Here is a 23371-nt window from a genome sequence, read left to right as displayed (position 1 = left end):
GAAATGTAGTTCCATGAAAAGTGTTGGGTTGGAGATTCTCTATCAGAATTCTCTATCAGAATTCTCAGAACCCTCAAATTACAATCTCTAAGATCTTTTGAAAAAGGCATGGCAGCCATAATGGTATAAAAGCAAAATCCATCTTAGGGAGCAATCCTATCTAGATAGGCGGCTGCCTGTGAACTCGGAGGCAACCGCCTATCCAAAGCAGGGCAGGAGAAGCACGGAGGGGATCGTTTCTTCCGCGCGTCTCCTGCCATTTTTTCGGCTAGACAGTCGACTGCAGCTGTCTAGCTGCAGGAGGACGGAGCGGGGATGGAGGTTGCTGTACAACGCATAGGATGTGTCATATAGGCAGTTGCGCTCTCCCTGCTCCGGAACGCCCCCAGCCATGCCCCTTTCCAGCTGCTCCGTGCTCCTCTTGTGAGCGCGGAGGATGGGGCTGTTCCGCACTGCCTCGGAGGCAGCGCGGAAGTGGGGGGTGGTTGGTTCTCCAGGAACCGACCTTGTGTGGGTGGGGGGTGGGGGGAAAACTGTAACATCTTGCCTGTCAGAGATCTGGAGATCTCAAAAGTTTGTGATCTTTTGGTTGGTCTAATAAAGGTATTACACTCAAGATGGATTTTGGATTTTTTTTCTTATGGCCAACATGGATACCTTTGCTTTTTGTTATAAAACCAATATTTCAGTCGTGTAGATAAGATATGCCTGCAAAGGATGTATTGGAACAAAATAGATATGAAGCGTGACAAGAATTCTATTCAGTCCATACCAAACTGAGGCTATTTGCTCGTTTGATTGATTTATATCCTGCCTTTCCGCCAAGGAGTCCAAGGTGGCGTACATGACCCTCCTCCTCTACATTTTATCGTCACAACAACCCTGTGAGGTAGGTTAGGCTGAGAGAGTCAGTGACAGGCCCAAAGTCAGCCAGTAAACTTCATGGCAGAAAGCAGACTAGAACCTGGGTCTCCCTAGTCGGTTCTGTTAGAGGAGTCAGTCTAAGCAGTTTGAAGGGATGTGTAATTTATGCTTATTGTCATATGATCCCAGACTGGAAGAAAATGTCAAAGCTGCCTAGTTAAACTCTGCCTCATTTAACTGCACGGTCTTGGCCATTCTTGGGCCGAATGACAAAAGTCATGAATACAACTGCATGTTTAAACAGCCCCACCCTGTTGTGGTGGCTGATAACCTGGCAAGTTAAATGCAGGCAAATCCTACTGCTGGTAGCAGCAGAAGAATGGCATGCCTCTGGATTAGTTATGGAAGACACAGTCTTTAGTGGACTATTGATGAGTAAACACTGAGGACAGCAGGACGATGGAGAAGCCACCAAAGTAAGTTCACTTCTTCTGGGTCATGTTGGGAGGCTGTGAGAGCAGCAAGCCCGTGCCTCTGGTGGCCGGGCTGGAGAGAGAGGAAGGGAAACTAGATCCAAGAATAGCCTCCTGAAAGATGCCAATGGCAAAATGAAGCCGTCTAGTCACATTCTACGTTGTTTTTGTTCTCTTCCTTCAAGGGAAGAGTGTGTGTTAGCTTGATCTGACTGAAAACATGTAAGAATCTCTAGGAATGCAATCCTGTGCACACTAACCTGGGAATAAGTCCTACTGAACTCAGTGGGGCTTACTTCTGAGTAAGACATGTATGCATAATGCTGTAAGTTTGGGGGTGAGTTAGTCTGGATGTCCTCTGAGGGATCCCTCACAGCCCTGTGATTCTGTGGCTGTAAAGTCAGGGTCTGGACAATAGAAGGATCACTTAACTGGGTTTGTTATGTAAAATAGTGGCCAAATGCCTCTCTGTTTGTTAAGAGGATTTATAGAGAGAGTGCAAGAGCAGGGTGTTAATGATGTCTGCTAGCGAGATCCATGCACAAACTTACACATGTACTAATGAGACCCACACACCCGCTTATAAGGAACCTTTAGATATTGCCAATAGAGCGTTTATGGTTAAGAAGGCGATTCTCAGCCAAACAGATCCACACCGTTGGAGAGGATAATGCCACAATGGCACATTTATTGAGGGTTACAAAGATTCAAATGCACAAACTGGTTTTGTGGAAATTATATGAGCAAATGGATTTGTTAACACTTAGACTAATTGGTGATGCTCCAGCCTTCTTCACCAAGGTATGCTTTGGTGGACGAATTAGCTGCATTTTTGGTGAAGCTGAGCTCCAGGCCGAAGAGCGGTTTTCAAGGCTGTGGGAAGGAGTCTTCCTGAGGCCTGTAGCGTGCACACACACACAGAGACGCACACACACAGACGGGAAAGAGGGGGTGGAGGCTCCAATTTGTACGAAGAACCTCCAAGAGCAATATACCTTTCCTTGGGCTGAAGCCCTTTCCTGCAGACAAGAACTAGGGAGCGTTGCAACTCCTGGTCTCAGGTGAAGAGGGAGGCGAGCAGGAAGGAAGCCTTGACTAGAGGAGACAAGGCACCCACTGCTGGCACCTTGCTCTGGCAAGCAAGGACCCTAGTGATTTCAGGAGGAAGGAGGATGATCCTTCAGCGATTTCAGCATGGGGCCCTTTCCTCTGGGAGGAGAGACTCTGAGTGATTTCAGCAGCAGTGTGGCACCTTAACCCTGGAGGAGTGAGGCACCTAGTGATTTCAGCAGCATGGCCCCATGCCTCTGGGAAAGGGGGGACTGGGGACCTGGCTGCCCAGACCTGAGGGTTCTTATACAGTTCAGAGAAAGACAGTGACATCACAACTCTGGTGAGCCAGACACTGCTCATAGGCACTGGAAATGGTGCTATGGGAGAAAGACTGAGTTGGCCTCCCATCCCGTATAACAAAAGAGGGTGCTTGCAGGATGATGGCTGTACTTGCCAGAAACAAAAGTCCTTCTGGGTCCTTCTTATTCTGTTCTTTTCACAAAAGATGACTTTAGAACATAAGAACATAAGAAGAGCCATGCTGGATCAGACCAAGGGTCCATCTAGTCCAGCATTCTCTTCACACAGTGGCCAATCAGCTGTCGACCAGGAAGCCACAAGCAGGGCATGAGTGCAACAGCACCCTCCCACCCATGTTCCCCAGCAACTAGTGTACATAGGCTCACTGCCTCTGGTACTGGAGGTAGCACGTAGCCATCAGGACTAGTAGCGATTCGTAGCCTTTTCCTCCAGGAATTTGTCCAACCCCTTTTAAAGCCATCCAAATTGGTGGTCATCACTATACCCTGTGGTAGCGAGTTCCATAGTTTAACTATGTGCTGTGTGAAGAAGTATTTCCTTTTATCTGTCCTGAACCTCCCACCAATCAGCTTCATAGGATGACCCCAGGTTCCAGTATTTTGAGAGAGGGAGAAAAATGTCTCCCTATCCACATTCTCCACACCTCTCACCTTACACGATAATGGCTGTCTTAACAACAGGTGTCAAGGTTGGAGTGCAACAGCAGGAGCACACTGCAGGTAGTTGACCGGGTGCCTTACCGGATATCACTCTTGCTATCCAGAACACTCATGTTTTGCTCAATTTTTACCCCCACCTTTGCCTTTGGGGAGTGCATTTTAGGAAGTCTATTAGAGACTGAATTGCTTGATTTAGTCTTACTTGATTGCTCTCAGCCCCATTCCTATGCCTTTCTCCCACCTTTGCTGAAGCTGGGGAGGAAGATGCTTGGCTTTTTGGCTGTGCCCTAAAACAGAGTCAGTCTTGTTCACTCAAAAGAGAGTTACTTTGTAACATGGGATTTCTATAAAGAGAGAGTGGGCCACACATCCCACCCTAGCCTTTATGGCCTCTGCTGTCCCCCACCGCCACATCTGCTTCTGTGGTGGCAGAAGCAAAACAACTGGCCATGACAGTGGCCTAAAAAGGCTAAATTTAGCTTTACAGCCTTGGTTTAAAGCTAAAATTGGCATTTTTACAGCAAACTAGAGGCTGTTTACTGCTGAAATTCAGGGGCAAACCACAGACTATTATCCCGCTGCTACTGCCAAGTTAGGTGGTGCACAGCAGCATGGAGTGTGGCCCCTGGGGGTTGAAATTGGCCCCCAGAACCTGCCCACCCCTGATAGGGAGAAAGTTTTCTGAAAGGAGAGAGAAGTTTTGGAAGGTGGGCTTTGCTTTCCCCCTTCCTGTGGGAGGTGATGTCATGAAGTCTTTTGTGAAAAAGCTTCAAGTTGAGTTTTGAAGCAGCTACTGCTGCTGATGTGACGGGTGAAATTACCCAGAATGGGTTCGTTCTTGACTCAGGAAATAATGAACTCACCCATGTAGGCTTGGATCGCTCCAAAGCTTAAAGCGAACTCTTGTTCCATGTGAGCGACCTTTTGCACGTGTGCGACATCAAAGTGCATCTTGGGAGGTGTAGTTTGAAATCATGTAATGCCTTCTCGGCGTCTGAGTTCTGGTGGTAGCAGCGACAATGAGGAAACACGCTAAGGAGACTGCAAAACAACTAAAAATGTGTATGTGTGTGCGGTGGGGGGTTGCTTCCAAGTCCTCCTCCTCCTCACAGAGCCAGAGCAGTGGTGGTGGTGAGGAGGAAGCAGCACTGGATTAGGCAAGGAAAGAGTTAATCCAACCAACACAGCACATGCGCAGAAATGGCATTGTTTAGATACAGACTGTGCATGCTCAGAAGCTCACAATCAATTCTGAACTTAATAGTGAATTCCTAAACTGCCAGTCCAGGCTCATTAAAAAGGTGAGCATTACGAATGGGTGAGGTTCAACCAGCGAGTGGACGAATTACAAAATTTGACACCATCGCTAGTCAGAACTGAGCTTGGGAAGCACCTCATGGGACTGAGCGTCCTCCTAGAATCCTGACGGGGGGAGCAGAGAACTTTGGGACATCTGTTGGGGTGTTAATGCTGCAAACCTCCACCTTATGCTCGACTTGGATATTCGTACAGAAATGCAAATATTACAGTTAGTCTCCAGGCACCTCATTCTAAGGAACCTTGGGGAAAATGCCTGCAGCCCTGGAGTCCTCGCTGCTTGAAGGAACGTGGTGCAGAGGGCAGAAGAGTAAGACTGCATTGTTAGGCTCCAGTCCAGGACCAGTTTACAGCCTGGTTCTGTGCAGAGTTAGGAATGTGTAAATCCATCGACATTCCCTAGGCTAGATTAAGACTAGTCAGTTTCACCTTGCACATGAGCCCTCTCTTTGCAGGCTAAACACTCTCTCCCTTGTGCATCCAATTGCACATCATTGGGACTCAGGAAACAGCAATACAGCTACCCACTATTTGTTATATACAAATGGTACCATCCTTTCCCAACCTCGTGCCCTCCAGAGGTGTTGGATTACAACTCCCATCACCTCCAGCCAGCATGCCTGTTGGCCATGCTGGCTGGAGATGATGGGAGTTGTAGTCCAACACCTCTGGAGGGCGCCAAGTTGGGGAAGGCTGAGTCATGCTATTGCCTTTGAATTGAGGCCTTGAGAAGTATTCCACAAAAGCTAAAAAAGCACACTTTGAGCTGATGGCCTAGATATGTAGTTAAGCTCCTAGCTGAGCAAGGAAGAAATGATTCTGAAGACTAAAGATTTTTCTTCCCTATCTCTGAGGCTACAGCTAGATTTGACTAGATAAATTGATTCGAAAGAGCCCAGGGTCCATATGCACTCCCAGTAACCTTATTTCTCTCTTGTGTGCTGATGGAATGCATTGCTTAGGGCAGGGATGGGGAACCGGTGGCTGTCCAAATGTTGTTGAACTTCAGCTCCCATTAGTCCCAGCCAGCAGGGCTAATAATCAGGGGTGATGGGAGTTGTACGCTTAACAACTTCTGGACGGTGACAGCTTCTCCATCCCTGGCTTAGGAGCTATCAGATAGCAAATTTCTGCATGTATGATGGCAAACAAGAGCCCAGGAAGTTCTGGGGGGAAATAATTGCATGTTTAGGAGGACTTTTGACCTTGGAAGGCATGACTGCATTATTGGGCCTCATTATATTTGCCTTGCTGGTAGAATGAGCTGCTGTTATGGGTTTATTTCATTTAGCTATTGCTGCTGTTTTTGACGATCTTTTATCAGCTGGTGGTGTTGCTCTGTTGGCTTTTTCATTTGTTTTCATTCAGTTGTATTATTATGATTAATGTTGGAAGCTGCCTTGGACTTTTTAGTTCCTTGTAGTAGAAGGCTTTTTTTCCTTCCACATTCCAATACTTCTTTTTCTTTAATAAAGGCTCTGGATAGTATTCTCTAATATCAGAATATAGCTGACATTCCAAAACGTAGTGACGCAAATCCTCCAATACTGCTTCCCCCCAAAATAAATATGACCTCCCACTGTCCCGGGACATCTACATGATCTGCTTAGGGTGCAATCCTAGGCATGTTTAGACAGAAAAAAGGCCCTCAACTCCCCATGCTAGCTGGGGAATGCTGGGAGTTGAAGGCCTTTTTTCTGTCTAAATATGCATAGGATTGCATCCTTAGGAAGCCAGCCATGCAATCCATTACTGTTTATTTACTGCATTTTTATCCCACTTTTCAGACAATTGTTGTCTCCCAAAGTGGCTCACATCACTAATAAGAGAAAGAGAGAGAGAGAGAGAGAGAGAGAGGCCCTGCCATCAGGCTTACAAACTAAAATGACCAGACACAAAAGGGAAGTGGGGGGTGGGGAGGAAGCGATTGTTTTTTCAAAGCCAGAATAAGGTGGTATGTAAGAAGCAGGCTTTTAAATGCACCTCGGACCAGCCTCATCTTCCCTTGCTGGTGCCCTTGCTTGAATGAGGCTCTTGTTCTTTAAGCCAATGGATGGGACCAGAGCGTTCTTTCCCCTTATTTCTGCAGGCCCGGGGCAAAGGCCAGCTGGAGCTGAGAGTTCGTTCTGGTATGGAGGGGGAAGTGAGCTCCCTGCTACTGCTTCTTCTTTGGTTGATGGATGGGTCAGGCTGGTCTCCCCCTTGGCTAGTGGAAGCTGCTGACTCCGATTTCAGTGGGGCTGTGAATCCATTCTAGGATTCAGTCAGAACCAGTCAGAACTCTAAAGGAGCTATCCAAGGTGCTGAACCAGTTTGGGGGATTGGGCTCAGCACCTTAGATAGCTCCTTTAGAGTTCTGACTGAAAGCCAGAGCAGATTCACAGCCCTGTCAGGGATTTGTCCCAGCCCTTTCAGTTGTCTGACGGCTCCAATTCTGAGTCAGAGTTAGACTGCTGGATCAAAGCCTAGGGGAGGGACCCTCCCTAGAGTGCCTAGATGCTGGGACAGATTCCTCCGAAGGCCTTGACAAACAGAAGGCTCGGGCTGAGTCCCTTCCCCCTCCCTCCACTGTGGGAACTCAAGTTTCAGAGGAGGAGGAGGAAGAGGGGCGTGACTTGAGAGATGCTAGGGCACGTTGCAAAGCTAAGTGGGAAAAGTCAGGGGCAGGCTCAGACGCTCCGCCAAGATAGCTGCTCTTGGAAGCCAATGTAGGAGAGAGCCACCCTAAGGTAGGGGCATCACTGCAAAGGAAGCTTGGCCATATCCAAACTGCTGGCAACTTCTCTACCTTCTGGCTCATCTCCTCTGCTTAGAGAATGTTGATTAGTTTAGGGCCTGGGGCAGACTGAGAGTTTCCTTGAATGTGCGTTTGTAGAGAGGCTAGTCTCTAGCAAAATAAAGTTGTATTAGCCGGAAGCTTTGTTATTGTGGTGCTGATCGCGAAGGGGAAGGCCGATCCATTTCTGGCAAGCCCCACTGAAACTGGAGCCACCAGCATCCACTGCCCTTGGCTTGATGGTATTGCTGGGAAGCAGGAGGTGCATCCTCACCATGGCCCAAGGTCCCAGGGCTGATTGCAGAAGTCAGACTGTTCTCCCCCCTGCCATGCTGGTGAACTAGTAGGTCAAAAGCATGGCTCCCACCTAAGACATCAGTGATGATGGGAATGGCCAGTTGCATTCCCATAAGGGTTGTGAGACTAAGATGCACCCCTACTATTAAAGCAGAATATTGCTATACTTTCCCTGGTAAGCCAAAGCAAAAGGGGTGGGAAAATCTCTAGCTGTTTTTGTATGCTTCCAAAGCCAGTAGGTGGTGCTGCAGAGTAATTTTGCAAGGGGACATGAAAATCCAATCTGTTGTAATAAGAACCTTGCATTTTCTATGACTTGGAGCCAATGGTTACAGTTACACAAAAAGCACAGGTCGCTATAAGAAAAATGGCAAAATCCATCTTAGTGTAATACCTTTATTAGGCCAACCAAAAGGTCACCAAGAATGTACAAGCTTTTGAGATCTCCAGATTCCTTTCATCAAGTTACTAGAAGCAGAAGGGGAATGGGGAAAAGGCTGACTTGTTGGTGAATTCGTGGTGCCTGCATGATCACAGTCTTGAGGTGGAATGGGGAAGGAAGGGTCTGCAGACATTCAAATAAAGCTCCAGCAGGTGACGTGATGGTTTCGGGTTTCATCTGGAGCTGCTCTTAGGACTGCTGGAAGCAAGCAAGGGAGAGATGTTGGATTCCTGTTTTTGAAAATATACAATCTAGCTGTTACTCAGAAATGTCTCTATCTTGGGCAAAACACACAAGTTCCTTTATCAGTGGGGAAAAAGATAAATCAGGCAGTCTTTATGATAAGAAAGCTGCATTTTAGCTGCTGTACTAGGTTAAAAAAAAGTCAGTGGAAGCCAAATTGAGTAGCTTTACCTAGTATTTGGAGAGGATGAAAAATGAAAATATAGCCCCAGCTTTAGGGCATATAAAATCCTCTTCCTCCCATGAAGGGACCCAGTGTAGAATTAAATCTGGTGTTCTCCAAGTCACACAAAAACAGAGGTAGCCATGTTGGGAAGAAGAAAAATTCTCCAAACCATATGAGCACAATACCTTTATTAGGCCAACCAAAAGATCACCCCAAAGATGTACAAGGTTTCAAGATCTCCAGGACTCTTTATCAGGCAAGATGTTACAAAAAGCAATTCAACAGCAGTGCCCTACACTGGAGAAAGAGAAATACCAGCAGTGGTAGTCTTGTTTTGTCATTTGCACTGTGTCTTCTGACTTTTGCTCTGGAAATAGATTGTCCAGCAAAAAGGAGCTTAATGAAAGCTGTGAACACAGCAAAAGTCTGTGGGGGAATCTACATGGAAACAGAATGAGAAGCGCTTCCGGTATTATCCAGATTTTCATGAAATTACTTTTGGTCCATCTGAGGCACACGAAGCAAAAAACGTGGAGTAAGCACTACCTTAAAACCCACTTTTCACAGGTCAGACTACACTTTAATCTGCCTCACTCTGTGGTTGGATGGGTGGAATCCCGCTAGTAGAATTGAAGGTCATCAACCCCGTAGATGCTGCTCAGCCAGTGCGAGAGGCTTGCTCCCACCCCTCTCCGTGCTCCCCTGCTCAGAGAACTTTAATGGAAGAGATGAGTGATATCAGATAGTTTCCCCGACACCTCTCCGCCCCTCACGTCCACTGACTGTGAACCAGCAATATTGAAGCCTGGGGACAGGCTGACGGGTGGGCAGACAGGAAGCACCTAGGTCCTGCATGGAGGGAAAGGGCTGGAATTGCCTCCTTCTGCTAGTGCTCTGGACCCAGCAGTGGTGGTAGCTGCTGCTGCTGCCTCCACTTCCCCGACCTGAACTAAGCCTCCCCCCCCCACCACAAACACACAGGAGAATCATACCCACAGGGGACTGTTCTGAAGGGGAGACATGAGTGAATCAGCGGCTGCTGTCTGTGAATGGAAAAAGCAAACTGCTGCGTTACTCTGAAGGGGCAACCCAGTGTGATTCCATAATTGGGGAGGTTTGCTCCCAGCCCTGTCTATGCTCCCTTGTTGTACTGGCCACCCTCTCCCCTTCTGGGTATTCCTTAGTTGTAGGTGTATTGCACAACTGCGAAATTGCAGGTGCATTGCAACTGTGAAATACCGAGGCTGGCCACCCTCTCTCCTTCCCTTCTGGGTATTCCTTAGTTGTAGGTGTATCATGCCACTGCAGAGTTGTAGGTGTATTGCAGTAATATGACTGCGAAATACCGCAGCTGCAGGCTCCTGCTACTGGCTGCCCTTTCTTCTTCAGCTCCGTGTATTCTTTATTGTGCACTACATATAAACAGGCTACTCCATTATTGTGAATGAAACAGCGCGACTGCTATTATGAATGGGAAAAGGAGGCTACTTATTGTGAAAGCAGCTCTACTGCAAATAGGGAAAAAGAGGGAATGGGGGGGGGAAGGGGCAGCCTCACCCCTTGACCACATCACTTGCAGGTCACAGAGGTATGCCCAGGATTTAATACGGGGGGGACGGAGCACACTGCCATGGAACCGCTCTGGAGCCGAATGTAAGAAAAACAATGGAGTAAACGGACTTTTAAGAAAGTCCGTTTTTAAATGTGCAATTTTGGGACGGGTGCTGCAGGATGACAGCGGACTGGTGACAGCATCATCTGTTGCAAACAACCCCATTGCATTCTACCACTGCATTAAATTAGCTGTGTAGATTGGCCCTGGGAGAGGGTAAAGGGTTTAGATGCTTGCCGTGCCTGAGTCACCAGTTGCAGCTGGCTCTTCTTCTTCACTGGCTATAGCTGGGTCTTCTTCCTCACAAGTAGACCCTTGCTCCCAAACAGATGCTTGTTCCTGAATAAACCCTGGGCATCCCACCAGGTCTGTTACCACCCATGCTCCGGACTCTGGACATCCCACCTGGTCTATCACCTCTGATGTTCCTGAGAGCTGCAGGGCGAGGGAGGACAGTCAAGAACCCTGACAGGGACTGGGATGGGGTCGAAGGTGTTCTTTGGGACCTCAGGTGGGACATCCCTGCAACAGGACTCCTCAGGTTGCCCCATGTCTTCTGTGGGAGTGGGTTTTGTTGAGGAATGCCACTTTTCCTCATGCAAAGAGGTCTCCACTGGGCTTGGGATGGCCAAGAGCCTGATGTAGATACAAACAGGTGGGGCACCTGCAGTAGTATTTGATTGTGTATGTTGGGCCTGCCTGAGTTAGTATTCTTATTTCGCACAGGATTAGGGGCCCATCACACATTAGGGTTTGAGGGGATATTCACCAAAGATACTTAAAGTGTACTCCTAACATGGAAAGTGTGAATGTGCCTAGCAGGCTTTTACGAATCAAATATAATTATCATACCACCATGCTGCCTGGGAATGGTGTGACTTGCAGTCCAACAGATCAGGAGGATACCAGGTTAGGGAAGGCTGCTTTAAGCTAAATTTGCACACAGCTGCCGCTTCACCAGTCGTTTCTTTTTGAGGATTGGGATGGTCTTGATGCTGGAATTCTTTCTGGTGCTGAGTTACACCAGGCTAATCCCCAATCTTGTAGAGGTTTCTTTGTGTTCTCTTTCTCCCCTTTGCATACTCCATAAGAATAGCTCGGTGTATATATAGATATATTCATTCGGCATTGTTAAAAAAGAAAGAAAAAGTGTCAGTCCACGGTGCTGCTGAGAGGAAGACACTCATGTTGATCGTTCAGTCCTGTTCTCTGCCCTGATTTTTCTTTCTAACTGTATCTTCCTCTTGGAAATAGTAATCTCAACCATTTGAAGATTATACAGTGAGCACAATGATGTCACAACTTCATATAACCAATCAAATTTGGCTATCTGACATCATGAAGCTAATGTGGAGTGGGGGAAAGGCTTCCTGCCTTTCCATTGCCATCCTTCTGAATGGATGTGTGTGTGTGTGTGCATGTGCGCATATGTGCGCACCTGCTCATTACAGACAGAAGTGTAGCCATTGTTTTTGTCACCAGACAATGCTAGTATTTACTCATCTTCTGTGCTTTGAACACTTTCTCAATGGCTTCTAGTCCTGATGGCTATATGCTACCTCCAATATCAGAGGCAGTATGCCTATGTACCTCAGTTGCAGGGGAATATGGGTGGGAGGGTGCTGTTGCACTCATGTCCTGCTTGTGGGTTTCCCATGTGCAGCTGGTTGGCCACTGTGTGAACAGAATGCTGGACTAGATGGACCTTTGGTCTGATCCAGCAGGGCTGTTCTTATGTTCTCCCCTTTCAAGCCCCCTTGAAAAAAATATGAAGGGGAGGGATTTTTTTGCAGTTAATGAGAGTATCCATGAAAAAAGTCCTCTGTTTTTGCTCAGTGCTACTCCCATAAGTTTAATTATAGGGCTGTCTCTTTAGAAACCAAGAGCTGTGAACATTTTCCCACCTGGCAAAGTAACACATGCTAAAGCAACTGCAAAGACAACCTGTTTTTGTAGGGGATTCCCTCTACTTTGGGTTCTTGTCTTTTTATACCAGTGCTTTGCTGCTGTTGACAAATGTCACTCTATCCCAGACTCAAAAGTGATGACAAATGCCAGAGAGGCAGAGCTGTTTGTTTGGTTCAGCCTTTATTTGCTCTAGGGATGGGCTGAGACTGGTGAGTAATTTCCATCTGTCAGTACCCACCTCAAAAATCTTACTGGTCTCAGCTCACACTTGGAATACTTTTGGGGGGAAGACCAAGGAAGAGGGTCCCACTACTTTGCAATGCACAGTGTCTTCATTTTCACACATGTGGAGAAAATCAAACATGTCAGTGGTGTATAACTTCACACACGTGCATCGCAGTCTGGTATTGCAGCAGGACTTCAGTCCAGGTTTGTTTATTGTTGAAAACCAGAAGATGGTGTAGACTAGGAGGGTGTTATTGCCCTTTTCTGCTGCTTGTGGGCTTCCCATAGGCATCTGGTTGGCCACTGTAGGAACAGAATGCTGGACTAGATGATAAATTTGTAAATATACACTCTGAAGCTCTAGCACATAAGAAGAACTATGCTGGATCAGACCAAAGGCGTATCTAGTCTGGTGACCATGTGCCCTCTTTTTACAGAGGATAGTCCCCTATTTGAAGGGCTGTCAGAGAATGGTCCTCTATTTTGAAGAGCTTTATTTGAAGGGCTGTCCAATCCGACTCTGGTTTAAAGGTAAAGAACCCTCAGAAGGGAGAGCTGGGCCTTGAAGTTGCCCATGATGCACATAGAGAGCAGATGGAGCAAGGCTCACAGATCCGCTGTTCACACTCTTCCACACTATGGTGTGATGTACATATTTCTATTTCAATTATAATAATCATCTCTCAATTAGCACCTGTATATATAAATTAGCATATGCAATTTCTTTTGCAAATTGGTGGCATCCTTTGTCCTCTTTTTGGGGTGGTGCATGTCCTCTTTTCTGGCAATTCACCTGGCCACCCTAGCGCTAGTTGTCGCACCCTGTGACTCTTTCGTTCATTGGGTGACTGTGTGAGGGGAGTTGCACGTGCCCCCAATACGTAGCACCTGCTCTCCTACTGTGTTTCTCAAGTTGTTGAGTACCTACCCCCTGGGGAGTATTCTAGGAAGGAGAGGAGTCAGAGACCCTTTCCTCCTAAAAGCAGAGATTTAGTGCAGCCACCAGGCGTGTTCTGCTAAACATGACAGCTGCAGAGAGTTTGGTAGCATTTGGGAGCTTCTGGCCTCAACAGCTCTTGCCCTTCCCGCTGTCCTTCCCTGGCTAGCTTGTTGACGGAGTGTGAGAAGCCCTGTTCTACTTGTTTTCTAACACCACAGTTGCATCAGTGCCCTAATGCAGGACTGGTGTCAAGGGCAGGCATGGTTGGGCACCTGCCAAGGGCTCACTGCTCAGTAGGGGACCACTGATAAGGCCCACCCTGGATGTGGTCCTCCTCCTCCTGCTCCTCACCACTGCAATCGCTTGTTCACCTACATCTGGCCCATACGACGGTGGTGGTGGGAAGGAGGAGCAGTAGATGCCCTGGCCTGCTTGCTCGCTGGCTCTCTGCCTGCCTAGGAAGCAAGTGGTAGCAATGCTGAGGAAGAGGATGAGGCGCAAGAGCAGCTGGGGACAATGGCGGTGAGGAGGCAGACTCACTAAGGGAAGGGGCCCATGGAGGGTGTCTTGCCCCTCAGAAACCTGGAGCAGGCACTGCCCCGATTCCCAGACCCTCATCACAGTTGGCGCCATACATTCTGCTGGAAGCGATGGCCTTGGGTGCATGAGATGAGAGCAGATACATTGGGGCGAGGGGGCTCAGATGGTATAGCAAGTTCAAAAGGGGACCAAGGTTCAGGAAGGGTCAGTCACTGAGGATCAGCAGCAGGAGAGGGCAATGGCGCACCTGTCCTGCTTGTGAGCTAATCAGAGGCACCTGGTGTGGGAAACAGGATGCTGGGTAGGCCTTTTTTTCTGATCCAGCAGGGCTCTTCTTAGGGTCATACGTTTGAGAAGCATGGCTCTACTGTGTCCTCCACAGAAAAGCTTTGGACACGTTTGCAGTGTAAACTGGTCTTTCAAGCCAGGTGAGACGTGTATAGAGAAGACAAGTCAGCCAAAGATGTCTCCGAAGCCCCTCTCTTTCCCTGCCTCATTTGAAATTTCTATTTCCCCACATGTCCAGCGGACCCATTCGCTGTGAACACGCTGCAATCTAGACAGAACAATAAAACAACAGGCTGTAGCAAGAGAGACACGTGAATCAGTTCGGAGGCTATTGCCCGTCTCCTCTAAGCAATGGCAAAAAGATTCCCATGTGCAATGGAATGGAAAAAATGTGCCTGCAAGTTGTTGGTTGAATCAATCAAGAGCATCTCTGTGACTGATCTGAATATTTACCAGGGTAAGGCTGGAACATGCTGTTGACACTGGAAAACACCCAACTAAACTTCCTGAATGATGTTTAAACAATACACCAACTTCAGAGAAAAATCTCAAGGTATATTAAATGGTATATTAAACACAGTGAGACACAACAGGCAAGGTAGATGCCCGGTTCTCCCCTCCAGCAAACTGTTGATTTTTGTTCTATAAGTGTTCCACTATAATATCTCTGGTTCCCTGCTGGTGCACTTCCTGGGCACTGGATGAGTTAATAAAATCCAGGCATCATTGTTAATGATCAGGTTCATAGGTCTGTTCCTCTCATATATATTCTGCTTCATTAAAAAAAAAAAAAAATAACTTACTTGAGAAGCCTCCAGCAGGTTTTTTTTTTTAGGCAAGGGGAGGTTGCTGTGTCTTCGACCCACAAAGACTCAGTGCCTGAGAATGGAGATCACAAGAAGGGAAGTGGGCCTCAAGCTGCTACTAGATAGGAAAAAAATCCTTCTGTGGGAAAATCAAAAGATGCCCAACGTGTTTCAAAGAGACAAACCTCACTCTTCTCCTGGACAGAGTGATCTTTTTGCAGAGCTAAAATTGGGAAGCAAATTAAAGCTCTCCTCAAAATTCTCTGCATGCTTTCCAATTATTTTTTAGAAAGTCTTTTTGTACAGTTTCCAAGAATATAGCAAAATAATACATTCATGGAGAAAAAAGGCAAAAGCAAAAGGGAAACCAAGAGAGAAACATGTCCCATTTAAAGTTGTATATCAGTTTATTCTAAGCAGTCTTTTGACCTCTGTGATAACATACCAAGGGTTCCTGCAGGGGTCTAGGCTGGGCGGCCACCTGGCCACACTGCATCCCAGGCTGTGCCGATGGAGCCAGTCAGCTGTGCCACTTGGCATCCTGGAGACCTCAAAGCAGAACAGGGGGAACCTCGCTTTTGTGGTCCACTCACTCCTGGGCTATACATATGGGGGCTGATTAGGTTCTTAGTTAGCTCCTTTAGAGCGCTGGCTGGTTCTGACAAAAACTGAGAATGGATTTATAGCCCCACTGAAATTGGAATCACCAGCCTTTACCGGCCCCAAGTACTTGTCCATGCCGGGGGGGGGGGGGGGGCGGCTGAGCTTGCCTTCCACGCTTAACAGTTTCCCAGCATAGTTTCGATCAGTGGCTGGTCTGTCCAATGTCTGGATCTTCACCTTATACCAGGCCAAACTCTGTAAGTTGAAACCAATAAAAGTTGTGGTCGATTTTATCCCAAGCTGCAGGCACATCCGTAATTCCATATCCTTGTACATATTCATCCACTACTAATAAAATGCTACAATTCCATCATAAAATTGTAAGAGTGGATTCATTCCTGTCTTGGTTTAATTATGTTAGTAATTTTTCTCTGTAGAGGCCAGGGGTCCTCTTTTAAAGAGGGAAGCCCTCTATTTGAAGGTGCCCTCTATTTGAAAGGCTGTCCTCTTCAATTCCAATTTAAAGAACCCTAAGAACTGTTGCCCATCAACCCTTAGCAACTAAACGGGCAGGAACCCAGGTCGCCAGGTCATGGACTTCTGCACTATGCTGAGATGTACTGTATGTCTATTAAAATTAAAGCAATTATTTCTAAATGTATATCTAAACATGTAAATTAGCATATAGAAATTTTATGCAAACAGCTGTCCCTTTTTGTTCCCTTTTTGGCGATTCGTAAGTGATCACCCTAGTTGGGAGCTGTAGTCCAAAACATCTGGAGGAACCCATGTTGGAGAAGGCTGCTCTGGTCTTTATCCTACTTGATTCTGGTCTATACTGCAGAGAATCTTTATCATCAACATAGTTCTCATCCTCCCACCCTCTGGCCACATACACACATAATTCTCTGGGGAACAAAAACACCTGAACCAGAAACTATTTCCTAACCAGGAATGGGAAACATATGGCCCTTCAGATGTTGTTGGACCACAACTTCCATCATCCTTGGCCATGCTGCCTGGGGCTAATGGGAGCTGGAGTCCAACGTAGAGCTGGAGCTGGAGTTCCCTGACGTAGAGGAACAGTGGTCCTGAGAACAGCCTTCTGTGCCAACAAAAGGGAACAAGGATGTAGGAATTGCTTGCGGGCCGAATGCCCTTGTCCCATCATTAGGGAGTTGGGCTGGAGTCATTTTTCAATTCAGTGGGAACGCCTCTTTGTGCGTAAGCCTTCTAATTTCACAGCCCTGATAAATGTCTTATGACTTGTGGCTAGATGCAGTTCCCACCTAAATTTATCATGATGATGTCCAAAGAAACACCTCCTTTGTAAATAGAGCTTGGTTTCTATTCAACCTTTGTATACAGACATTTAAAAATGAGGGTGGAAGAATAAAAGAAAGGAATGAGATACTTGCCCTTCTTTGCTAGTTAATGCGATGGGTTAAGGATGACTCATTCCATTATTTTTAAAGGAGCACAAGCTACCCGGGAAGTACCATGAACATGCCTCTATGATCCAAGGTATTTAAGGCCCTTGGGAACCTTCCCAAATTCAAGAGTTTGGGAACAGGGGCAAAGGAATACAGGAGAAACTTCAAGGCCCTTGGCCTCCCCTTTTATGGTTCTTGATCTTTAAACCAGACTTGGACTGGACAGCTCTTCAAATAGAGGATGCCTTCAAATGGAGAACTGTCCTCTGACAGCCCTTCAACAATAGGACAGTCCTGTATGAAGTAGGACACATGGCCACCTTATCTGCCCATGGGAATATAACTAGGCTGAATTATGATATGGAGCATTTATATGGTTGCAAGTGTTCAAAAGTAGTTTCATGTGTCTGATCTCAGTCATTCGTACAACATGCCTGTAAGGTAGACTAGTATTATTACTCCCATATTACAGATGTGGGTGGGAGACTGAGGATGAGAGATAATGGCTTGCTTAAGTCCTCCTGCTCAGTGACTGATGTTAGATTTCAACTTATCATCAATCAGTAAATAATGCCTGTTGATTGTTTTCCCTTCAAAGGGAAAAGCTCAGTTTCAGTCTGGTGTGTCCATATTAATTATACTTGGAAAGGAGAGAGGAATAAAGACTTACAAATTGCCCTCTGAGTCGAACACATTTGATAAATACAATTACTGCACGCTGAACTATTTGGATCTCTGGAACTGCCTCCCTTTGTTCACTCACTTTTTACAGAAAACCCAGAGAACGTCATTGAAAAAAATTGTATCCCAGTGTTTTCTGTTTTGTCCTCCTGTGTTTTCAGACCTAAGTTGTGGTTACTGCAGGGGGGAAGAAAACTCAATTGCGGCATCAATTTTTCCAGTGTAGACAGGCAAAGTGCTATTGAAGTTTGAAGGGCTGCTGTGCCTTTAATTAAAAGCTTCCACTTTCAGTTTCTACCCATTATTGCTTCCTGTTCAATATGCCTGTGGGATTAGTGGTAAATTACTCCTTAATTAAGCCCCCTTTATGTGTTTAACACATGAAGAAGGTGTGTTTGATGTGCTGGACTGGGTTGCTGGCCCCATCTCCCGTGTTCCCCAACTCAGCTGCTTCAACATTTGCATGGGTGTCCTGATCATGTGGAAGCCCTGTATATGAGCAACTGCTCCTCTTCAGATGTCTGTGCTCAATGCACGGACATCAAGGGGCAGGGCTATCTTGACTGTACTATGCCAGGGGCAGGGCCAGCAGTGCGGGGTTGCACAAGAAGGGGGTTTCAGTCAGCTTTTCTTTCCTTTGTGTGTGGTGGTGGTGGTTTTTAATTACTAGTTTTCTTTCATTATTTTTTCCTTTTCTTGCTTTTATAGTGAAAAGATATATTTCACTCTAAAAGCAAGAAATGAATGAAAATCTGTAGTTGAAGTAAGGAGGAAGCTACTAACTAATGTTGCAGGAGTTGTCTGTTGAATGGGACATGTGATGTGAGTAGATATTAGCAGTGAGAGAGTTGGACTGGGACTTGGGAGACCTGGGTTCTAGTCCTCACTTGGTCATGGAGCTCATGAAATTACCTTGGGCCAGTCACTGACTGGGTTTGCACGACTTGAGGGTGGTTACTAATCCATGGTGGCTTGTTAATCATCCTTGCATATGCTGGCTGATTTCCCTAATTACCCTTGCTGGGTGTGGGTTGTCATGATGTCAGAACCCGGCAAAGGTGGGTGGCTAGGGTGGCTCACAAACTACCCAGAACCCATGGTCTCTTGTAGGGTTGCTGGGTGGTGTGATAACCACCCCAGCCACCCACCCTCACTGGGTTCAGACATCACAACAACCCACACCTAGTGAGGGTAATTAGGTAAATCAACTGGACGTAACCGGCATGTGCGGGGTGGTTAACAAGCCATCATGGCTTGTTACCAGCTTACTAACTTTTAGCCTAACCTACCTCACAGGCTTGTTGTGAGGATAATAGTACTACAGTAAGTGCTGCAGGGAACCACCATTCTACTGTAGAAAAGCAGTGTGTCTCAGCTAGGGATCTACGGATCCCTCTATGTTTCACAGATTGTCAGGAGCCTTTTGTTCTGCTGTCTGCCCATCCATGGAATTGGATTTTTTGTTTCCAAATTTGCAAAGATGTGTGTTTGCACAAATTTGCATGTGCAAAAATGTGAAAATTTCCCCCAAATGTGCATTTTCATGCTTTAGCCTGTGGGGGAAATGTGCATTTTTGCCTGGTTTTTAAAATGTTGTGTATTTTTCTACAGCACAAAATTTGGGAAAGTTAGAAGAATGGTCCACAAGTCTCAGGAATCTGCCTGACAGACGAAAAGCCATTCCACTGTGGAATCCGTGGGTTGGAGTCATGAAAATCCGAACTCATTTGGTTCCCTTGTGGATTTCTTCGATATCCCTAGTCCCAGTGGTCCTAAAGGGGCATTGTGCAGAAACAGCCCTTGTATTATGTTGGGCTGAAGCAATCCTTGTATTATGCTGTAAGGCATCACAGTTGTTTTCACCTCCATAATTTGCACCTAATATTTGAAAAGTTAAGCCAGGGAAATCTAATGTTTGCCCAAGCAGCATGTTTCTTCATTCTAGGATAGTGTTTGCAGATCTGACTAACCCTTCACTTAGAGGAAAATAAATCTCAATACACAGATATGAGGTACGTAAAAGACAAGTACTGGGAGGAAAATATTCACAAGGGACATGGAACCCTCAGGGAGCAGTCCGCAAACCCACAGGTAAAGTTAAAGGATACTTAAGGATTATTTGGTTATTTTGTGAAAATTGTGTTCCTTACTAGGATTACAGTACTCTGGATACTTATTTTTATTTAATTAACTGCTCTCTGGACAGTTGACAACAATTTGTGTTATGTTGGGATATTTGGGAGTAGGCTCCATCAAACTCAGTAGGACTTACTTCCAAGTAAACATGCATAGGATTTGGTTGCATCCTAACCACATTTATTGTTTCATCAGTTCAGTACCTGTTTTCTCACTGCAATTTCAGTCCAGAGATCCAAACAGACGATCAGTGCCATCAGCTCTGCTTTAAAATCTGATCTGCAGTCTTGTGTTGCCCCTGTTAGATATTGAAGCACGTCTAGTATTTAGATGGGGAATATGCCCTGAACCGGTATTTAACACTGAGAAATGGATCTCAGAATGTTGCTAGCTTGTATCAAATGTTGAGATTCCTCATATGTTGATATTTGATAAGTGATGTGTTGATTCAAAAAGTATAAACTATGACTACCACTAAGAACATGGACATGCATGTTCTTAGTTGGAGGGATCCTTTTTTTTTCAGTGAATGTTTTATAAACTACGTTGCTATTGAACCTTAACTGCATCCAGGCTCCACAGAAGTGTTGATAATGTAACAAGTTAATTAAACCCAGTTATATATAGCTCACCACATGGCACAGAAAAAAAGCAAGCCTGAGGCAGGTTTTCTTTTAATCCAGCCTTCCAGCTGGCTGGGGATGATAGGGGTTGTAGTCCAACACACTGGCAGGGCACCAGGGTGGGGCAGACTGTACTAATTCAAGTGAAGAGAGGGAGAGGGAAGTCTGGGTAGTGCACGGTTAATTTTCTGTGCCTGAATATAGCAGCCCTGACTTGGCAGGGCATGATGTTGTAGTGCCCGTCATTTGGCTCATTTCCTGTTGTACTACAAACCTCTTGCTCATCTAACAGAGAAACATTGTTCTCTGCCTTTCTCCCCATTCTTTTCAATGGGATTTAGGCACAACTGGTAAGCCATGTTCTCTGCGGGGAAAAGCTGAATTGTGTGAACTAAATAAGTAACAAGCAAGTTTGTTTGTTTTATTTTTAAGCATATTTGCATAATTATTGCTTACTTTGCATCATTAATTCTATTTTTCCTAGGGAGGAAGGAGGGCCAAGGAAGGAGGACAGGCTTTGGGCCATCTCCCCATAATCATCTGAAGCCTTGGTTCATACATAACGCTGACCCGTGGGATGGGTCTAATTTAGTCCTCCTTGGACTCCTGAGTTCACTAGGCTAAATATTTCCTGCATACTCTCGAGCCTGTCTTTGAAATCATAAGGCCCGGAAGCTTAGTTTTAAAATCAGAATGGCAGAATATACACAATACTAGTCTTAGGGCTCCATTTTTCTGAATTGTGGGTGAATATGAAGTGGCTCCGTATTCTGTGGAGCCACTTTATGCATTACAATTGTTAGCGTACACCTGAAAATGTAAAGCGTGAATGTAACAGACACGTGCATCATGCTGGTACTATCAACGGAGAACCATGATCGGCTGCAGCTTCCTGTTGAGAGTCCACCTGGTGGCAAACTGGATTTTTGTTTGCTAAGAATACAAGTGGTTGGCTATAGTTTGATTCTACATTGGGAGTGAGATTTGATTTCATTCAATGTTTTAAGCCAGCCTTATGGAGAATGGCTGGGATCTCTGCACATAGCAGTAGAAAGTTACTAAGGGAATGAGGGATAAGCGAATTAATAAGGAATAAGCAGATCCCTCTTATTGAGTACCCCTGTAGGGTAACCCAGCTGTATTTCATGTGCTTTTGGGTTACTCTGTTTCCAGCCCATTTGGAGAGGACCTTATGACAGCGCAACAAAACACAAGTAATGTTGCTAGTTTCTGGGCAAGATTTGTCTAATTTTTATATATTTTAACTTCTACATTTTATATTTTAAATGTTATGTGTTATAGTATGTTTTTTAATTGTGATGCTTCTGACACGAACAAATAAATAGCCCATTTGGACTTATCTTTTGGTTAAATCTGGACAGTAGTTTTGATCCAAACCTAGTCATGGCTAACTTATATCTCCTAGATTTCAATGGGTCTTCTCTAAGAATGGCTAAGTCTGTATCCAGCCCACTGTGATCTGATTCTCTACCTGTTCTCTGTCATCCAAGACTGTAGGACATGAAATAATAAGCTTAAGTTATGGGAAGGCAGATTTGGTGGGACATCAGGAAAACCTCCTAGCGGCCAGACAATGGAACCAACTGCCTAGGGAGGTGGTGGGCTCTCTGTTGCTGGCGGTATTCCACCAAAGACTGGAAGGCCATCTGTCAGGGATGCTTTAAACTGGATCCCTGCATTGAGCAGGGGGTTGGACTTGATGGCCTAATGGCCCCTTCTAACTATGATTTCATGGGTTGTATCCTATGTTAGTCCTATGTAGAGTCGACCCATTGAAATGAATGAGATATACGTTAGTTACAACTAATTTAAGTCCCATTCATTTCAATGGGTCTACTCTTTGTAGGACTAACATTGGCTAGTACCCCAAGATTCACACAACCACATTGACGAAGGCCAAGTCACATTCTTTTTTCTCCCACTGCCCAGATTGTCTAGTCTTGTGCACATAGCAAGCAGCTTGTTTGGAGTGTTTATCATGAGCATAAGTTGCAAAACATCATGGCATTGTAAAACCTGTTACATTGATTGAGTTCTTTGATGTGCCTAGTTTGTACTTGCAACCAAGGACCTAAAGCTGGTTCACACATGCATTGATATTGCTTGATTTCCCTATACTTGACCACTGGCAGCTGGCTGTGTGAACCGTTTCTATTGAAAAGCATTGTGCTTGCATGGATGTGGGTGTGAAGCGATCTGAATGTTCCAACCGTGATCTGGGATGGCCCATTTGCATGTGCAAATCCTCACCAGATACTGCAGTTGTCGAGTGATAATAAATCCCCACTGGATATTGCAGTCATCAAGTGACAGGCAAGCATGAGCAAACCAGCCCTCAGATGGCTGGTTGGCCTGAAGCACAATATTTCTCCCCTGGGTTATGAAGCAGCAGGCCAACAAAACTGTAGCTGGTCATTTTGTGGCGGGTGGGTCCTATTGGGGTGGGGGCTTCATAGGGCTGGTGCAAAACATTTTGCCACTTGAGGCAAAAGAACAAGATGGTACCTCCTCCCTTTCTCTGCACAAAAGCTGACTGAATGGGCCGATGGGGAGCTGACTGAATGGGCCGATGGGGAGCTGACTGAATGGGCCGATGGGGAGCTGACTGAATGGGCCGATGGGGAGCTTTCTCCAGCACTGGTGATAGGATCTTCCACCACACATAAACCAACAGGCTAGCTGAGGGGACACAGGGCAGGCCAAATGGCCCACAGCTCTCTCCTCCAACACCTCCAACACCTGTCACCTGAGGTGACTGGCTAACTCTGCCTAATGGTAGGGCCAGCCCTGGGGCTTCATGAGTCAATATAAATACAGACTAATCAGTGCCAAGTATCTACCAGTTTGGAGCAGGCTCAGTTCTTACTGAGCATGTGGGTAAAATTGTGCCTACACGTTTCCCCACGTGAAAAGGCTAGATGATTACTTTCTGGGAAGCTGGCAG

General features: G+C 46.0%; 1 protein-coding gene across 1 annotated transcript in view; it reads left to right on the top strand.

Moving 5' to 3' along the window:
* The first annotated feature begins 1212 nt into the window (after positions 1-1212).
* FER1L6 (fer-1 like family member 6) overlaps positions 1213-23371 on the top strand; it is a 137413-nt gene continuing 115254 nt past the window's right edge. Inside the window, exon 1 of the mRNA XM_084848826.1 lies at positions 1213-1340. Coding sequence (XP_084704952.1) covers positions 1324-1340 — 17 coding nt within the window. The 5' untranslated portion in view covers positions 1213-1323. The remainder of the gene's footprint in view (positions 1341-23371) is intronic.

The sequence above is a fragment of the Heloderma suspectum genome, chromosome 4 (assembly GCF_057233095.1).
Source record: "Heloderma suspectum isolate Gila_16-S chromosome 4, 16-S_ref, whole genome shotgun sequence".
NCBI classification, from domain to species: domain Eukaryota; kingdom Metazoa; phylum Chordata; class Lepidosauria; order Squamata; family Helodermatidae; genus Heloderma; species Heloderma suspectum.
This window is presented reverse-complemented; position numbering and strand designations above follow the sequence as displayed.